Source organism: Carassius auratus, unplaced genomic scaffold (genome assembly GCF_003368295.1).
Source record: "Carassius auratus strain Wakin unplaced genomic scaffold, ASM336829v1 scaf_tig00023431, whole genome shotgun sequence".
In the NCBI taxonomy this organism is placed as follows: domain Eukaryota; kingdom Metazoa; phylum Chordata; class Actinopteri; order Cypriniformes; family Cyprinidae; genus Carassius; species Carassius auratus.
Window position 1 is genome coordinate 16,172 of NW_020525269.1, and position 18,828 is coordinate 34,999.

Sequence of the window (18,828 nt, forward strand, 5' to 3'; positions counted from 1 at the left end):
TAATTTTCCAAAAGCTGTTCAATTAATTCTTCTGTTAAAACTTAAAAGCTGAATAATATTAGTCATTCTGGGGTTACAGGGTTTATGGCAGTCCATTGTCATGGCAACAAAGTTGCATAATTTAAACAGAAAAGGTTAGTAAGCGTTTTCTTTTCTTTTCACCACATCTAAATGGTATTAACCTGATGCATATTGTTTATGTTTTGGGCTATACTATTGAAGCAGTTTGTTTCAATGTTTACAGATAAGTTCCATTGCAAGCACCTAGCTAACTATTATTATATTTTTTTATTAATAATGAAATGTTTGTGTTAATCAACATTATAAGTTTGAACTTAACCAAGAGTATCCCAGAATATTAAACTAGACCACTGGACAGACATAGTTGTGGACGTGAAGCTGCATGTTAGCGACCCTCTGTCCACCAACACACCCACGCCTCAGCCGGACAGCACGCAAGTTACTCATCCCTTCTGTTCAAAAAACACATTACAAATCAACTAGATCTCCACACATTCACTCTGTGTAGCTTCAGATAAAAGATCGGCCTAAAGAATGGGAAGAGAGCTCAAAAGTGTGTCTTGTCACACTCATCTGCAGCACTGGAGTAGTGACAGAAACACGTTTTGCTCTTTAAAGGATTTTTGTCCTCTTTCACCCTCCAGATGTCAAGTAAAATGTATTCTTTAGAAAAACTGTGTTAAATCTTATTACGTTGCTTCTGTTCTTCAGATTATGTAATTATTTGAGATGAAGAGATGAAAATGCGACAAAATGTACTAGGGATGCCAGGGAACAGAACAGAACACACCACAGAACATCCCAAATAAGCAGATATGCAGCAGCCTGAACTCAGCAAGACAGGGAAATGAAACTATAAATCCCTTTCTCTAAGACTTAATAACTACAATCAAGAACTACTCAGAGCTCAGTTACACAATACTTGTAAGCTGACAAACGTGGACATTAACTTTAATTCAATACCAAAATGTAACGTATTTCCCATTTAAATATTTTATGTATGTTATGTATTTTAATATATTAACTATATTTAAATACAACTGTTTAAACTTGTTTAAAGTTTGCTTAAATTCTCCAGCAATGTGACAAGTAACGTTAGAAATATTCTATGCATTCTTCTAATTATATGAGGCCATAAAACTGCGTGCGTGCGCATAATTATAAAATATTGTCCAAAATAGATGTAGTATTGGCTGTAGTATGTGAGTATGACTGCTGTCTCTGGTTACCCTGAACAATGTTACGAAGCAATGACCAACCTGCTACACGAAAGGATTTCATATGTTCACGCGCGTCTAATAAGAGATTACAACTGTTCCATTTTACGCACTATTGTAAATAGCTTCGGGTGACTGATAAATTTGCCCAAAACACTTATTTGCATTTGACACTTTGGTGAAGGAACGGGAAGTTGGTACGGTCTGCGCACTTACGGGTGCCATCGAAACGGGTGGCGATGGTGTCGAGGAAGGTGTTCTGCGGGGCCAGCAGTCCTCTCATCACAGGCATCCTGGTGCGGGTCGACTGCGTCCTCCTCGAGCTTCTGCGCCCAGCAGTTGACTCCTGCTCAGCCCCGAACCCGGGTAAGAATCGGGATGTTCCGGGCGCGCATCCTAGACCCTGCAGGAGCGCCCCGATCCGTGATACGCGAGGCTCCACTTTGGCAGCTCAACAGTTACCATATCCTTTAACAAAAAGCCCACATATCTGCCTCACATCGTGTCAAAGAGGACAAAAATCCGCGTACGTGTCTTTGTAAGTCAGGTGCTTGGAGATGAGATGAACCTGTGCGTAACGGCAGCGCTGGAGACCGGAGCTCTGACTGGTAAGGCGACTGCGCACTGATGCCGTGTGGACTCCAGTGGCACCACGATCCTTCCTTTCTACATCTATATTACTGGCTTTCTCTAGTTGCTCATACCAGCAGGTGTCACGTCACGTGGGGAGCAATCTGGTAAGGAGGCTAGAACCCTTGCTTCTCGTCTTTTTATAAGAGATTTTGTATTCAGATTAAATTATCTAAAACAAATCAAATTTCTGATTTTAAAAAATCGAGTTTCTAAGGTTCTTACAGTTTCCTGATTTTACACATAAAAAGTGAGATTGTTTTATTTAAGGGTCAGTAACGCAATGATCATTTACTGGATCTAAGTTGTTAAAAAAATACATTGGCTAAAATTTACATGAATAGTCTACACCTCCATAATAATAAACATGTCTGTCAAGGTGGTGTAACCTTAACTTTTTTAAAGAAATGGTGGCATGAGTAGTTCAAAGAACCAGATAGAAAAAAAAAAATCCTTAAAATAAAAATATTGTACAAAATGTAAATATTTTTCAAAAATGGATTTAACTATTTGCAAGAGTGTTTTACTACTACTCTTGACTTTTTTTTTTTTTTTTTTTTGGATTTAATTTTATATACGATCAATGTGTTTGTGGTCAATAATAATAGAACAGAATAATAAGGGAAAAAAGCTTTACTGTCATTTTTCTCCAGTGTGGTCGGAAAAAAAATACATTGTCCCCGTGGAACAGCCTTTAACAAGAAAAACAAGTGAACGATATGTAATTTGACACAGGCAATAAATACAATGTCAGAACTCACCACTTAGGTTAAAACAATAGTCCAAAGTATAAAAAGAGAAGAAGAAAAATAAGTAATATATATGGCAACATTTTGTTATTTTTCTTTTAAATGTTGGTGTCTTGTTTCAGATTGAAAAGCTCACACCCTCAAACCTAAAGTTTAATGTCACCTTGGCCTGCAGACTCACATTCCAGATGCCCAAAATATTCCAAAGGACGACACACTTTAGAGACTGAAAAGATATTAGGCCACAGCTGTAATGCAAAACACGCATTGATTTTTTTTTTTTTTTTTTTTTGGTATTGTATTGTAACTTGACTTTATCAGAAGTCCTTTACCATGTCTTGCATTGCTATAAAAATATATTAAATAAATAAAAAGTAGATTTCAAGTATGCTAAACCATTACAATAAACACCGGCTTAAAGGACAAAATATTGTGGCAGTCAGAGGGAACTCTTACTCCAGACTGAGTGATGGTATGGCGACATCTGCCGGTGAGTCTGAATCCTACAGGAGCTGCCAAACGACTGCTCAGTGCTCACTTTCACCCCCTTCCTACTCAGACAAACTCAGAGGATATGAGCACACCGTTTCAGCAGCACATGAAGGGCAGTGCTCTTGAAGTTGGATTGAGAATATGGACTACTCAAGAAACAGAATGCGTTTTGGAGGTTGGGTGAACCTGTATATATCTGTCTTACATTCATCTTCTGTTTCATCTGCTTTTGTTAATGAAGATTCGCTGGAGGCATGGAAACTAGAAATCACCCTTATATGATGTGTGCAGGGGAAGGCTGGTACAAAACCAAATCATTAACAGTTTGGTTTATGGAAATTGGCACTGGTGTCGCCCTTATTCTGTTATTTTGGTGGCGTCATGACGCACTTTTATGACGCGGTAGTACCAATTCTCTGCATAGCCCACTTGATAAATATATACCTAGGTCTATTTTTAATGAGTTTTAAACAGAACGAAGACCAAGTTTAAGTGGTTGCGTTAAACGACTGGTTTTTAATTTTGATAAAAGTGAGTGGAATTGCAGAGAGGTCCAAAATGGGCGTGGCTTATGGTTCTAAATAATATTTTAGTTCTAAATAAATAATAATCTATGTTTCATTCATTATAATGAATTCACTTCGTGAATAGTGAATTCTTTATTCATGTGTAAAATATTGGTCATATTGCTTTCAAAAGTAACGCAGAAGTCACGTGGTAATTATTACTTTTCACCGTGTTGATGAGAACGGATTAATGCATGTTCTATTGGGAGAAATACAAAATGCAAAAAAAATAAATGTAATTATAGGCTAATATAAATAAATGTATGAAAACAAATACGACACGGGTTTATCATCACAATATTATAGGGAAACAGCTTGAAGGTTTTAATGATTTTAAGAAGATTGACAATTACATATGACATGGCCATAACCACAATATTATTATTAACCAACATTTAATATCATAATTCAGTGTGGGGAAATGTATTTGTGTGGGTGTGTGTAGTTTTTACAGCAGGTACTACATGTTTCAAATTTATTTATCATTGGTAATTTTAACGATTCTTGCAACTTGCATTTAATGGGCTAATTAAAAAAAATCTAAAATTAATTTAAAATATACTGAATTTATACCTACTGCCTACATTTATTGGATATCAGAATATTAAAATGAGTTTTGTGTTCTAAGCTATTGTTTAAATTGATTTATTCAAAGTCATTAAATCTAAATTATTTTTTTCACTTTTTTACAATTGAAATAAAAATGACTAAAAATTTTGAACATTTTCTAACTATTGCCCATTTGATTTCAGTTGTAAAATGTGAATAAAATGGATTTGTGATCCTACAGTTCAACGAATGGTCCTCATTTCTGAGCTGCATAGCGTCTCCTAGAGGAAGACAAGTGTCTGTCTCAATGCAAACAGCTGTTCTACACAAACATATGCCTCTAATGAAGGAGGGACTAGTCGTTTGAGTGTAGTTCCGTCTTCTCTTGGATTGGTGGAGGATTATCTGATTGCAGAAGTACATGTATGAGCAGAGCTGGAAAGAGCCAATGCCATCCTCTCAGCTGATAGGAAACAGCGCCTTCCAAGACTCAAAGTCAACCATCAGATATCTCTCCATTTACTCCAATACAATCTCAAAAGATAAGGTAGGCGTCGAATATTAAGCCGCGATCGTTCAAAATAGTCGTTAAATCATCTTACAGTCGCTGTTGTTTTATTTGACGTTTCCTGTAAATTGCTACCGGTATGCTAATAGTTCTAATGGTTTTGTTTCGCAACCGGTGCCAGTTGGAACTGCAATAAGACTTTGAAACATTTGTTAATAGTGACACAATTGATGCAATACGTCAGGTGTCAGGTGCAGTTACTTTAGTTGCATGAGAATAGCTGATCTTGTCTCTCACAAAAGCTGGTACAGTATATCAGTACATAGATGATAACACTATAATTATTGTACTTGCAAAAACTGGTATTAGTATAGCCATTTATGAAAAAAAAAAAGACTTTTCACAGACTGAGATTTATGTTTATTAGTCTGCAGGCTCAAAACTGCTGTTCGTTAAAACAGGTTTAAGGCAAAAATGCTGATTCACTGGTTTTGTAACTTTTCTCAGTGGAATCTATTCATTCTTCAGGGAGTAAGTACTGGCCTTACTATACATCATAACATCTAGCTGTCATCGGTCTTGCAGGGTCCAAAATGTCTCAGAAGATTAAAGCTGGCTCTGTGGTGGAGATGCAAGGAGATGAGATGACCAGAGTCATATGGGAGCTCATAAAAGAGAAACTCATTTTCCCTTATCTGGAGCTCGACCTGCACAGGTGAGATTAAATGTGTGTCACTGTCACAGCGGGTGAGCATTTTTTTCATTAAATCTGATTTCCCTTGTGAATACTCAGGTTTAAGCCTGTATGCTAATCTGATTTAATGTCACTTTGCTGCCAATTAGTCGTTTCATACCCACAGCGCTAATATTAAGGCCATATTAATACTTTATGCACTATGAAATCATTTTGAAATAATTAGTAAACTCCTTTCATAATATATTATTTCTCTATATTATAAAATAATTAATATTCATTATAATTAATATATATATAATTAAAATGTATCGAAATCTCAATAATAAATAATATACTGTTAATTTTATTTGTTACTATTTATAACCAATATAAACTTGCCACAGACTTATTTTAGTGACATAACTGTACATTACTATCAATAATCATTCCACTGAGCAGGCTCCTGAAGTTTTACAAATATGACATTTCCTGTTGTACAAATGTGGTAATCCTCAAGGCCAAAGGGAAATGTTATCTTCCCATAATTTAGAACTTTTATTACCTAGCATTACTTTCTGTGCTTTTCTGTGTTCTGAATTGTCAGCATCTGTTCTTTGAACTTTATAAGTTATGGTTTGATCTGAATGGCTCTTTAACTATGATGACCAGCTTTTTTTTGTAAAAAAAAATCAATAGATAAATCAATCAAGTATTTAGCATTGTGCATGAACTTGACCTAGAGGTTTGAATAATAGTTGCAAGGTAAAAAGTCGGTCGGTTATTTGGCTGATAAGAGTATTATCAGTATGTTAGCAAACAGGGTTTCGTCACTTAAGGGGGGATCTCTTGACGCCTGTCCATTCAGTCACTTTCACTGAACTTTGGACTGGTCTTTGAGCTTGTATCGTAAGATTGTTTGTATATGCTTACTTGTCATTTGTGCTTTTTGTTGCATTGTTGAATGCCATCTTTGCATCACAGGTTTGCTTTGATAGATTGAACTAAGTCTGTGGCAACTCTATAAAATGTTAAATTGTTTTGAAGTCCTCTAGCGCCACCAACAGTTTTCCAGAATCATTATAATAACAGGGATTGGAAAGAAAGTGGGTGAAAGGTTACAGCTTACTCAACACAATAGTGAGGACACCGAACAAGGAAAGTATGGGAAAGTTCTGTCTCCGCTGGCAGTGATGTGTTGTAGCTCAGGGACGCTCTCTCCAAAGTGTGTGTGAAGTCTTGTCACACTCTTTCTAGCTAGTTGTTGAGTCTCTGTGAGGATGCCTTCATTAGTTTTAGAAATTATACATATGGAGATACGTATCATTTTGATATGTCAATTTTCTTCGACCCACTACGTGTTTAAGTATCTTGATTCTAATTGTTTTTCAAAATACAGTGGTGGCTGAAAAAATGGTTTTAAGTCAGTTGTTTTCTGGAAAACGCTGCTGGCAATTTCAATGTACTGCTCGAGGTCAGCCTAAAAAAAGGTGCTCAGTACAGTTGACGGACCAAGTCTGCACATTGTCACAAAAGTTAAAAAAAAAAAAAAAAAATTTTTACATATGAAATATCTCCCTTTTGGAGTGGACTTCCCCAAATATGCACACTACACACTGACTAAAATTCAAAAAGTGAAAAAGCATAAGAGGACCCCTTCAAATCAAAATAAACAGTTAATCGGATGTGTATCATTGCATTGTCTCAAATTAATTTAATTTGGGATTTTCCTTAGCTCCCAGTTATAATCATCAAAATTAAAAGAAATAAACATTTGAAATATATCAGTCTGTGTGTAATAAATTAAAATAAGATAAAATAGGAGTTTCACATTTTGAATGGAATTAAGGGGAAAAAAAAACAACTTTTTGATGATATTCTAATTATATGACCAGCACCTGTATAAACTACAAACAAATAATAATAATAATAATTCCTTACATTTATTTACACAAATAATTTATTTGTAGATGATATAACAGCAACTTGGAAAACTAAGAAGTACTGATATAATAGCCATAGCGGAACTAACTTTACAAAATATATTCAAATTCAAACAGTTGTCTTAATTGAAATTTTAAAAAATCTGTTTTATCACAGTAAGAAATGAATTGTTCTATTTCAGTTCACTAGAACAGTGTGACTTTCTGCTACATTACCATGGCACTAGTTTCCCATTGACCTCATTTAAAGCGTGCCATGGGACGCCATCTGTCTGACTGGGAGCATAGTGTAATGTAGTTCTGAGTCCAACATCACCAATTTGGCTGCCACTGTGAGCTAGGTTGTAGGTTTTTTTTATTTTTTTTTATTTTGGACTCAAAGCAGCTCATAGGTGTATAAGATATGAAATGCAATTTTGCTTTTTCCATTTGATTCAACATCAATTAAATTTTCTAGAATAATAGACCTTTGGAAGTTGGAACTGTTTTTTTGTCCACTGAAATGGAATTTGCAATAAGAACATAATCGAATGATTTACATAGTTTAGCAAAACTCATGAGATTTCTGTTTTGCTCTCTGTGTGGTAGCTATGACCTGGGAATGGAGAACCGTGATGCCACTGATGACAAGGTGACTGTTGAGGCAGCCGAGGCTGTGAGGCACTACAACGTTGGCATCAAGTGTGCCACCATCACTCCTGACGAGAAGCGTGTGGAGGAGTTCAAGCTCAAGAAGATGTGGCGCTCTCCCAACGGAACAATCCGGAACATCCTGGGAGGAACTGTGTTCCGAGAGGCTATTATCTGCAAAAACATTCCCCGCTTGGTCCCTGGTTGGATCAAGCCTATAATTATCGGCAGGCACGCACATGGAGACCAGGCAAGCAGCTCTTACTCATTAGAATATCTGTAATTAAACCGAACTGTGAATTTGTATGAATCTTTTATCATACTTTCTGCTGTTTTATCAAAGTTCACATTATACCTAAGCAATCATTCTTTAATATCGGTGAAATCACATTACAGGTAAAAGGTCTCCTGAGATAATCTGTCCATTTCATTTTTAACAGTACAAAGCCACAGATTTCGTTGTTCCTGGTCCTGGAACCGTGGAAATGACATACACACCTAAAAATGGAGGGGAGCCACTCAAGTTTGTTGTCCATGACTTTAAAGGTAGTCTACATTGATTCCAAATTTCCATTGGAAGTAGTAAGATTTTGCATACTATTTTATGAAAACTGTGAATTCGGACATACTATTCTTTTCACATACTGTTTTGCACCTACTTTATAGTCAGCAAGTATGTGATTTTAAATGTAGTCTTTCTGTATGTCAAAGATGTTTCTGTCTCTGAATGGTGATGTCATCACAGCGGACGGTCACCTGTGAGAGCATTGCTCTGTTTGGTGATGTCATCCTAGCAACATTGAGCATGTTTGTCTCGTCAGTGTTACAGTTTGAGGCCCCATGGCCAGATTAACACTGATTTGGTATTTGATTAGAAATTATTGGAACATATCCTAGTTGTTTCTAAATAGAACTGGCACAAGCTCATCTGCTTTTAGACCAGGTTTTCTTGACCGTATGTGTGATTATGTATGTTTAGGTACTGGTGGAGTGGCTCTGGGGATGTACAACACCGACAGCTCAATCCGGGACTTTGCTCACAGCTCTCTCCAGATGGGGTTGAACAAAGGCTGGCCGGTGTACCTCAGCACCAAGAACACCATCTTGAAGAAATACGATGGCCGTTTCAAAGACATTTTCCAGGAGATCTATGACAAGTGAGTCCTCAGGGAAACGGTTGTTTGTCATTTGTCATTTAATAAATTCCCCCTGGTAATCAATCTAGTTACTCAGGGTTTTTGAATGAACGAAAACCAAACCTGTTTTAAATTTCAATTTACAGGCTTGCATGTATATGGCAAACACTTAAAAGTAAATTCGGGAAAAAAATTATGAAAAGCATTCTGACAGTGTGTGTTTGTGTGTGCAGAGAGTACAAGGCTCAGTATGAGGCCAAAGGCATCTGGTATGAGCATCGGCTGATTGATGACATGGTGGCTCAGGCCATGAAGTCTGAAGGTGGGTTTATCTGGGCCTGCAAGAACTATGATGGAGATGTGCAGTCAGACTCTGTCGCTCAGGGTGAGTAAAACTGCTGTAAAATGACAATTGATATTCATCTTTTCTTTTGCACCCCACCAATGCCAAAACATTGTCTGAAAACAGTTACATGAATGAATAGTTTAGCATTGATTGAACACACACACAAAAGGAGGATAAGCTCAATGTTTGCTTCTGTTCAAAAGTAATAACATTTATTTTATTTAAGTATTTATCATTTATTTATTTTTTAAATAAATTAATGCTTTTATCCAGTATATTGAAATAAAAAACAGCCTTTTAATTGTAAAAATATTTTGGAATATTAGTTATTACTGTATTTTGATTAAATAAATGGAGTCTTGGTGAGCAGTAGAACTTATCTTAACTTTTTATTGTATGATATTGTTTAACTGGTTTAAAGGATTAGTTGACTTCCAGAATAAAAATTTAGTGATAATTTACTCAATTTACTGGCTGTACGTGATCCCAGCCGAGGAATAAGGTTCTTCTGTAGTGAAACAGTCAGTCCTTTACAAACAAAGAACAAAAAAATTAATATACTTATACAGTGTGAACGTGCAAAGAAAGTCAAATGTCATTTTCAAAAAAAGGTAAAACAATATTGGAATTTTTTGGTCACCCTACCTTTTGAACCAGACTACAGATGAAAAATCAACCACACGTGACGATGCCAATGTGATTATGTAATGTGTGAAGTCACACTAGTGCAAGATGAGCATTGTGGTTAAAAAGTATAGCAATAATTTTTTTATTAAAAAAAAAAAAAAAAACATTTATTGGCTAATAGTTTGGCTAGATGAGCCCTTTTTCCTTAAAAAACAAACCTTTGACTGAAGAAAGAAAGACATGAATATCTTGGATGACATGGGTGGGGGGCGGGGTGAGTAAATTATCAGGAAATTCTAATTCTGGAAGTGAACTAATTCTGGAAGTGAACTAATCCTCTAAGACCTTGCGTTTGCACAATATTACTCGCTGTAAAAGCATTTTGAAAGAATTATGAAATTTACAGAGTAAACATTCTGTTTCTAGGTTATGGCTCATTGGGTATGATGACCAGTGTGCTTGTGTGTCCTGATGGGCGTACAGTAGAAGCTGAGGCAGCCCATGGCACCGTAACACGGCACTATCGCATGCACCAGCAGGGCAAAGAGACGTCCACCAACCCTATTGGTGAAGAAAACACACTTCACTAACCACTCTTAATGATTTAAATACACAAATGAGGCACTGAAAACTGTTATTCATGATCTTGTATGTCCCATCAGCCTCTATCTTTGCGTGGACACGAGGGCTGCTGCACAGGGCGGAGCTGGATAAGAACGCAGAGCTGCGGGTGTTTGCTGAAGCACTGGAGGCCGTTTGTGTGGAGACCATTGAAGCTGGTTTCATGACAAAGGACCTGGCCATCTGCATCAAGGGCATGTCTAGGTACATCCATTATCTTGCTCTAAAACTTTTGGGATTTATTGAGGGCCTTTTTTATTTATTATTATTAGTTGGAGTGGGGTTAGATTTATAATAGACTGCATCAGTGTTAAATGCTTGATAAAAGTATAGCAACAAGACTTTATTAACATGTGTTAAGTTATTTTAGATATTACAATTTTTCCGAGTTTTATTATTTATTTATTTTTTTCATCCTTTCTTTTTTTTTCCACAGTGTCAAGCGCTCTGATTACCTCAACACTTTTGAGTTCTTGGACAAACTGGCTGAGAATCTGAAGATTAAGTTGTCAAGCCAACCCAAGCTATAAAGCTGCTGGGTGTTTGACGGGGTGTTCACCCACACACACACACACACACACACTGACAATCAACCCTCAACCCACCTCATGCCGCAGACTCTTTTAGTCTAATTTCCTGTCTTACTGGGAGCAAAGACAGAGAAATGATTGACTTCACCACTAAAACCAGTAGGGGGAGCAGTGCACTTACAACTGGACGATGAAAGTGCTATTTTAAATGCCAGGAGCTACTGTTATGCTGTAACCTTCATTATGCTTTTAAAAACAAATGAGAAACATTCATATAGTAAATTATATCATTGTTTATACATTTTATCATTGCAACAGTTATTTTCTTTGAGACATATTGCCTGTAGTGCATAAATGCATATTTGTGTGCTACTGCGATCTCTCAGGTGCTTGAACACCTGTTGCCTTATTGTCTGTGTGTGTAGTTGTCTTGTCTTTCGAGCAGCCACTCTCGAAGCCATCCCAGGTACAGTGAAATTAGGTTTTAACAATGTAAATACCTATTTTTAACTGAAATACTGGTAGTTTATTCCAGGTAGACATTCCTGTTCATTCTTCACTCAGTACAACTGTCTGTCACTGCATTACAAATGAATTTCCTTATATGGTTCTGTTTATGTCAGTCTGTGTGATTCTGTGATCAGGTCTTGTGTTATTATGACATCAATAATAAATTAGACTTTTTAAGAAGAAAATCTCATATGTTTTGACATTGTCTGATCGTGTTACGTTGGCGAGGATGCTTTAAATTGATCAAGAGTGATAGTAAAGATGTTAATAATGTTTAAAAGATCTTTTAGACCAGTGCCGTTCTTTTAAGATTTATATTTTTCGAAGAATCTTGAAAAAAATATATATATTACAGTTTCCACAAAATATTACAGTAAAACTGTTTGCAGCATTGATAGTCGGCAATCACCAAATCAGCATCACAATTTCAGATTTCAGAAAGAGCATTATTGCCAAGTATGTTTCCACATACAAGAAATGTATAGTGTCTCAAACTCCCAGTACACAGAGACAACAACACACAGATAATAAAAATAAGAGTGAATTAAATACACGTTTAAATATAAATAAACCAAGAATAAAAAGTATTTTCCAAAAAAAATAAGCCCGTCAAATGTTAGTAATAATTCACAATATTATTGGTTTTAATTAAATCATGTTGTCACTTAAGGAGGTTCACGCTTCATTCACTAGATGGCAGTACAATGACGTCAAGACGAACAGAGCCTTTTAAACGGAGCCTGAACGTTGCGAATAATACAACAACGGAGAGTTTCTAATTAATTAATTTCAGTAGCATTATTTTATTATTTGTATTATTATTCAATATTAAATATATATATATATATATATATATATATATATATATATATATATATATATATATATATATATATATATATATTTGTTTGGATAAGTGTGTTTATAATGTTCTACTTGAAGGTAAAGTAAAGCAAAATATGAAAAGCTTCATGCACATAAACGTGACTTCTACCAAGCGACCGGTAAATTATTAGAGTATGTATGAGCACCAAACAGTCTGAACTCAGACTGCTACCTACACTTAAGTGTTCTTGACTTTATAAGAAAATGGTTTACCCGAGAGAGAGAGAGAGAGAGAGAGAGAGAGAGAGAGAGAGAGAGATCATGCCTCAGACTGTCACCATTGTGCCGTGATAATTGGATTCTCCTTGTGTGAATGGACACTCATTCACTGGCTTTGTTAGTGTTAAGATTACTATTGTGCTGCAGGAAGTAAAGACTTATGAATATGAAATAGAGGCCAGTGGTGATTCCGACGTTAATGACGTAAAACATGCACAAGCGGAGGTCACTAAAGGTCACTGCTATTCAAACCCCGCCCACAAAATATCACATTGGGCAATTCAACTACTCATCACCTGAAATCTGAGAAATTGATCAAACTGCCACAGTAATAATGCTGTCTATTGGTACGTGCAACCAACCATATGCAACTGACATGACCAATGAATTCTTAAATGAGTTTTCACACTATTATAGATATTCTAACATATATTTAGACTAATTTTTTTTTCATATAATATATTTTGGCCTGAAAAAATGTTAGATGACAGATAATGATAAAAGCAAATGCAGGCCACTGAATCACAGATACTGTAGGCCTATATCTGATGGGACAGTGTTAAAACATTTTCTCATAGGTCACAAAAACTGTCAACATCGAAAGTGCATTATTTGCACCAAGCACCTCAGCATGACTCTTCAGAGCCTTAGGAAGGACATGCACATTGAAAATGAATAAACAGATGAATGATTGAGATATGGCTTGATGTTGTCTCTGCTCTCTCTTGTCTGAGAGCGCACCTTACCCCTGTAGAGACAGTGGTTTCCATAGGGACGCATAGCCACTCTACTCTTCAAAAGCGGGCCGAGCAGAGGCAGAGGGGCCCTTTGTGTTGGAGAGGAAAGCATGGAACAACGCTGGGCAGATGAAAGCCCTGCTATCCTTATGTCCAATCATAATTTAGTCATCAGTGCAGGAGCACAGAATCCAAATAGACACTGAAAACACAAACATCGAAAAGGAGAGGCTCATGGGTCAAGATTTGAGCAAGAGAGAGAGATGGGAGGCTGATATGAGGATAAATTTCAAAGAGATAAAGGAATAGTTGTGCTGTGGCTCAGACTTTTTCGTGCTGATGATCAATTCTCTGTGCTGTAGTTTGTGCTGAAATGATGCCGCCCACTTTCATCCAATTTGAGGAAATTATGATGAATCAGCTACATTGTTCAAACTAAAAATAGCAACCTTGTTTATCAGGACATACTTCTTTGTCTATACACAGAGTAGGAGTAGGAGAAAAGTAGAGGTGGCTTTGGCCGATAGATTTGTTTACTTGTAAAATTCATTACTAATTAAAACTATTATGTAAACATTATTAAATCATTACAAGTACAATCCATAACTGTTTATAACATACTGTAGCAGACTTATAGGGGTAGTGCAGCAACCAAAGCCTTAGAAGAGCAGCAAGATGTAAGTATAGTACTGTATTAGTTATGATAAAGCCCAAAAAACTGTTATTAAATCAGAAATGCACCACCATTCAAAAGTTTGAGGGTCAGTAAGAATTTCTATATCCGCTTATGTTTCATTTATTACGGTAGGTCAAATATATATTTAAAATTGCAATATTGTAAAATATTATACCAATTAAAAAAGCTATTTTCTGTGCCAGAATTTAAATGTGTTTTTTTTTTTACTATTGCTCCAGTCTTCAGGGTCACGTAATCCGTCAGAAATCAATACTGATTTAATGCTAAAGAAACTTTTTTTATCATACATTGTGGAAAGAGTTGTTCTGCTCAATGGGGTCTTTTTCATGATTATTTGATGGACAGAAAGTTTAAGGAACAGCATTTGGTTGAAACGGTGATATTTTGCATCATTATGCCTTTACCCTCACTTTCAGATCATAGAATTCTGAACAGCAGAGTAAGAGCTGAGTTACAATAAATTAATCAAATTAAAACAACCAAAATGGTGTAAAATCTATGATAAAATTACTGAAGACCAGCAACATCTGCGGTATATGAGATGAAATGGCATATGAACCTGAATCATACAATAAATCACATTTAAAGATACATTTATTGTTATCAACCAGTTGGATCATTTCATTTTTGCTGCCATTTGACAAGGATAGTAAGGTCAACATTTCCCTACTAAACATTTATTGAAGATAACTTCATAACAAGTGGAGTAACATTTCAAAGAGTTGCTGCCATTTGTCTAAGGTTAAAAGGTTAACGTTGCAACACTGTTTGCTGTGTCCTTTTAATATATATATATATTATTTTCTCCTCCCTCTCTACATGTGACTTACAACAGCGCAGCCTGTCCAACTGCTGACTCTGTCTCAGAACAGCATAAAATAAGATTGAAAAAAGAAAGCCTGAGTTTTCTGGGGCGAATAAGCATTCAGCATGGGTTCAGATGAGGGTCTATGTAGGTCACGCACAATATGGCGCCTGCAAGTTTACAGCTGGGGCTCGTACCACCATTATCCCACAACAATATCATGGAGAGGAACTTATTTGAGCCCATTAGCCCATGTCCCCTCCTCCTTCATTAACGAAGCCTTTCTTTAAACAAGCCAAGACAATAAGCTCTCAGAAAGGGTGGCGGGGTGAGAGCAGGAGGACTGTAGGGGAGGTCGCCGGTTTAGCCTGGAGCCCACGATAATTACTGTGTTTCTGTCTGTTGCCTGAAAAAGACTTGAATAATGTTTCTTTTTCTGTGGGGACCCGAACAATACATGCAGGCCTGGCTTCAAGAGCGGCAAGCTTTTGGCTATTGGCTATTACAAAAAAATCTCATCTTTGCCACTCACGCCCAAACCTCTTGTCTTTATTATCACACAAAGTCTTAATGTCGACCACAATTTGCACATTAAGAATGCATAGATCTTTTATGCAGTTAGACTTCTTTTGTCAGAATTTGTATGGTAACTCTTTCCAGGCCCATGTGGGTTGCTAATGACTGTGATATATGTGCAGTTTGTCTGGGATGTTGGCGTGTGTGTTTGTGAGTGGAAAGAGTCTCTACAGAATTACAGTGTAGCTGATTTTACACACTCCTACACAACACCAACTCATGTCTTATTCAGTATGTATAACTGCTATTGATCGTAATGGAAGCTTGGTCACATGATGTGATGGGTAATATTACCACTGTTATTATGACTTTTAATACCCCTCATTTTATAATCATTATTTTAAGAAGGAGACAAATAAAATATATTGCAGCCTAAATAAAAATAAATAAATAAATAAATAAAACCCTTAAGAAAAGTACTGTGGTGGCACCTTGATGCTGGGCTGGGGTGTCATATAACACAATTGATAATGAAATATTATGTCCATTAATTTAGTGGTAGTCCATGATACATTAAACAATATCAAGATACGGAATATATATATATATATATATATATATATATATATATATATATATATATATATATATATATATATATATATATATATGGAATAAATAATTTTAATCATGACATAAAATTAATTAAGAACTTGTTATAAAAAAATGTAGTCGGAACCACTTATCACAGGATGTTGTTTCACCCGGCGCGCATTTCCGCTGACGGAACTGAATGTGACAGATTGTAAACAGATGCGGGTGAGTCATTTTCACGTACAAATAACATATTATTCGCTCTTTGCATGCGTTGACTCTTTTTATAGTGATTCTCCGATTATCAGTGATACATATACATGTTACATTCGCTGCGAGTTAAACACAATCAGATGACACAAATGTCATTGGCAGATGATGTAGCGGACTAGCATCACGATGAAGTCATCGGCTGAATTCATAGAAGCAGCGACTTGTAGATAAAAACACAATCTCTGCCAGAAGAGGGGCAAACCTAGATATTAGAGTTTGTTCATCGTCTTTTTACTTCTGTTTTCGTTGATGTTGTATCTTGTTTGTGTGTGTCAGCTGCACTTGGATGAACTATCAGTCCGCATCAACTTACAGTAATATTATTCAGGATACTTCTCGATTTAAACGTTATGTGTAGTTTTTATTCAGTGAAGAATGCCTGGTGTTAGCAGTCAGCTTTAGAAGGCAACGTTGTTATTATTCAGAATCAGCAATTATACAGCTCAATTCATGTTAATATACAGTTTTATTCTCATTTGATAGTCTTAGTGCAGTCAAATTGATAATATTTCCTGAATGTCTTTCAAAACCCAACATAGCAAGGCAAAAGCAAAAGTAGCAAAGAACCAAAACTATGTAAATACTAAGTATTATGTTTATTTTATTCAATCTTTTTTTTTCTTGGAGATTTACAATTGATTGTATTCTTTGAAGATGGTTGTATTATATTGTAACAAGTAAAAAAAGATAAGCAGTGTTGGTTACTGACAGGGTGACTGGTTTCCTCTCAGTCAGATCTATGATAATATGATTTCATGTTCCCAGATGATGACACATACCTTTTTGCTCATCACAGAATAACAATTATTCTTTGTAGCATCAACTTGAATATATTGTATAAAATGGCATTTAAGAATGTGCACTCTACTGTATTCTGCTGTTTTCACTTTAGGATTCTCACACACTACTTGCAGGCTGTAACTTTGCTTTGTCACTGTCTCAGTGTGGAGATTGATATTTGCTGTGAGATGGCTAAAAATAAATAAAAAGGCAGAGAAGGGCCTCCACATCTCTGTTTGAATAATTTGTTTAAGCAGAGGTGTGAGCATCACCGGATCAGTTTTTTTTTTTACTGTAGCAGATCTGGTTCTTAAGGCTGGCTGTTGTCCAAAAAAGTTTTGCTTTGACTGTTTTAAATGGATAGTTCACCCAAAAAGTGAAGAATCTGTTGTCATTTACTTTGGTGCCCATTGATTTCCATTGTATGGACAAAAAAAACACTGCGACTTAACTCAAGATTTCTTCTTATTTGCTTCACAGAAGTTGTACAGATTTGGAACAACATGATGGTGAGTAAATGTATATTTTTGGAGAACTATTACTTTAAGTATTGATAGTCAAAATATTTTTTTGGTGTCATTTTGAAAGCAGTTTTAATGACTCAATAGAAAACAGCTGTCTGTTGGTCTCGCTTTCTCTATTTTTCCCCATGGGACTGGAGAGTCTCTGATCTAAGATGATGTCATGGTCTTTTAATAATTGATGGTATAAAGAAAGTGAAAGACCCTGAGCTGGAGTGCAGAGGAAATCGATGTTAGTGTGGGAGGAGGTAGACATGAGTAAGATGAGAAGAGGCTGCAAGATCCTGTGAAACGAAAACAGAAAGAAGCTGTGCTCAGGTTTAGCGAGGCTGGGAACCCCGCCCCAAGCTGGAAACTTCCAGTGATGATGTTGGTTTGTCTGCGTAGCGAAGCTCTGAGGCGTAAGGTAGGCTGCTGAGTGGATTCCACAACCACCATGGTAGTTGCAAGAAATTAACGGTGCCTTTCTATGAGTGTTAACACAGGTCAAGGTAAGTTGAGTTCAACTTCTGAATATGTAGCTCTGTTCCAAAAGATAGAGAGCTGCCTACCTCTGCTGCATTTAATGGCATTGTTTATGAAGCCATACCAATAGGAAGCATCATTATGGGCCATTCACACACAACATTTTTTTTGTGTAAGATGCAGTGGAATGGAAAAGAACACATGCTCCCAATACTTGAGCTTTACACAGAGTTTTATTTGATGTTTAAAAATGGCAAGATGTGATGCAACAGAGAAAGTTGTCTGTCTAGTGCATGTTTGCATAGAAAATGCTAGCGGGACCTCATCTGAAATCCAATATGTTTTTGTTAAATATGTGTAATATGAACATAATCTAGATGTACTACTTTTTATCATGTTGTCACTGTTACGTAACCTACTTGTGTCACTTCCCTGCCTGGCCTCATGGAATAGTAAACTGTCCACTGGATGTGGATTTGAATTCTCAGCAGAAGTAGTAGGTCTTTCTGAGATTTTTGATATAAGTTTCACGAGTTCACACTTACATATAATTAGCTGAAGTATTATAATGCATATTTGGCGTGCTGT

At 36.3% G+C, this 18,828-nt stretch overlaps 2 protein-coding genes across 6 annotated transcripts in view; both read left to right on the forward strand.

Annotated features, from left to right (window-relative positions):
* The first annotated feature begins 3,145 nt into the window (after positions 1–3,145).
* LOC113077873 (isocitrate dehydrogenase [NADP] cytoplasmic-like) lies at positions 3,146–11,938 on the forward strand. Of its 2 annotated transcripts, none has more exons than XM_026250139.1 (9): positions 3,146–3,284; positions 5,318–5,447; positions 7,937–8,228; positions 8,419–8,524; positions 8,958–9,135; positions 9,348–9,499; positions 10,514–10,654; positions 10,750–10,912; positions 11,145–11,938. In XM_026250139.1, exons 1-9 carry the CDS (start codon positions 3,251–3,253, stop codon positions 11,236–11,238), a joined length of 1,290 nt encoding a protein of 429 aa, XP_026105924.1. In that variant the 5' UTR covers positions 3,146–3,250; the 3' UTR covers positions 11,239–11,938. The 2 variants fall into 2 exon arrangements, with proteins under 2 accessions (XP_026105924.1, XP_026105925.1); XM_026250140.1 differs by lacking the exon at positions 3,146–3,284 and adding an exon at positions 4,513–4,771.
* A 4,430-nt stretch (positions 11,939–16,368) lies between these two features.
* LOC113077872 (pleckstrin homology domain-containing family M member 3-like) overlaps positions 16,369–18,828 on the forward strand; it is a 42,181-nt gene continuing 39,721 nt past the window's right edge. For 3 of the 4 annotated variants that reach the window (XM_026250133.1, XM_026250136.1, XM_026250135.1), the window contains exons 1-2: positions 16,369–16,426; positions 17,735–17,763. The gene's annotated coding sequence lies outside the window, so the exon portion shown is untranslated. The remainder of the gene's footprint in view (positions 16,427–17,734; positions 17,764–18,828) is intronic. The other variant, XM_026250134.1, reaches the window with a different exon arrangement.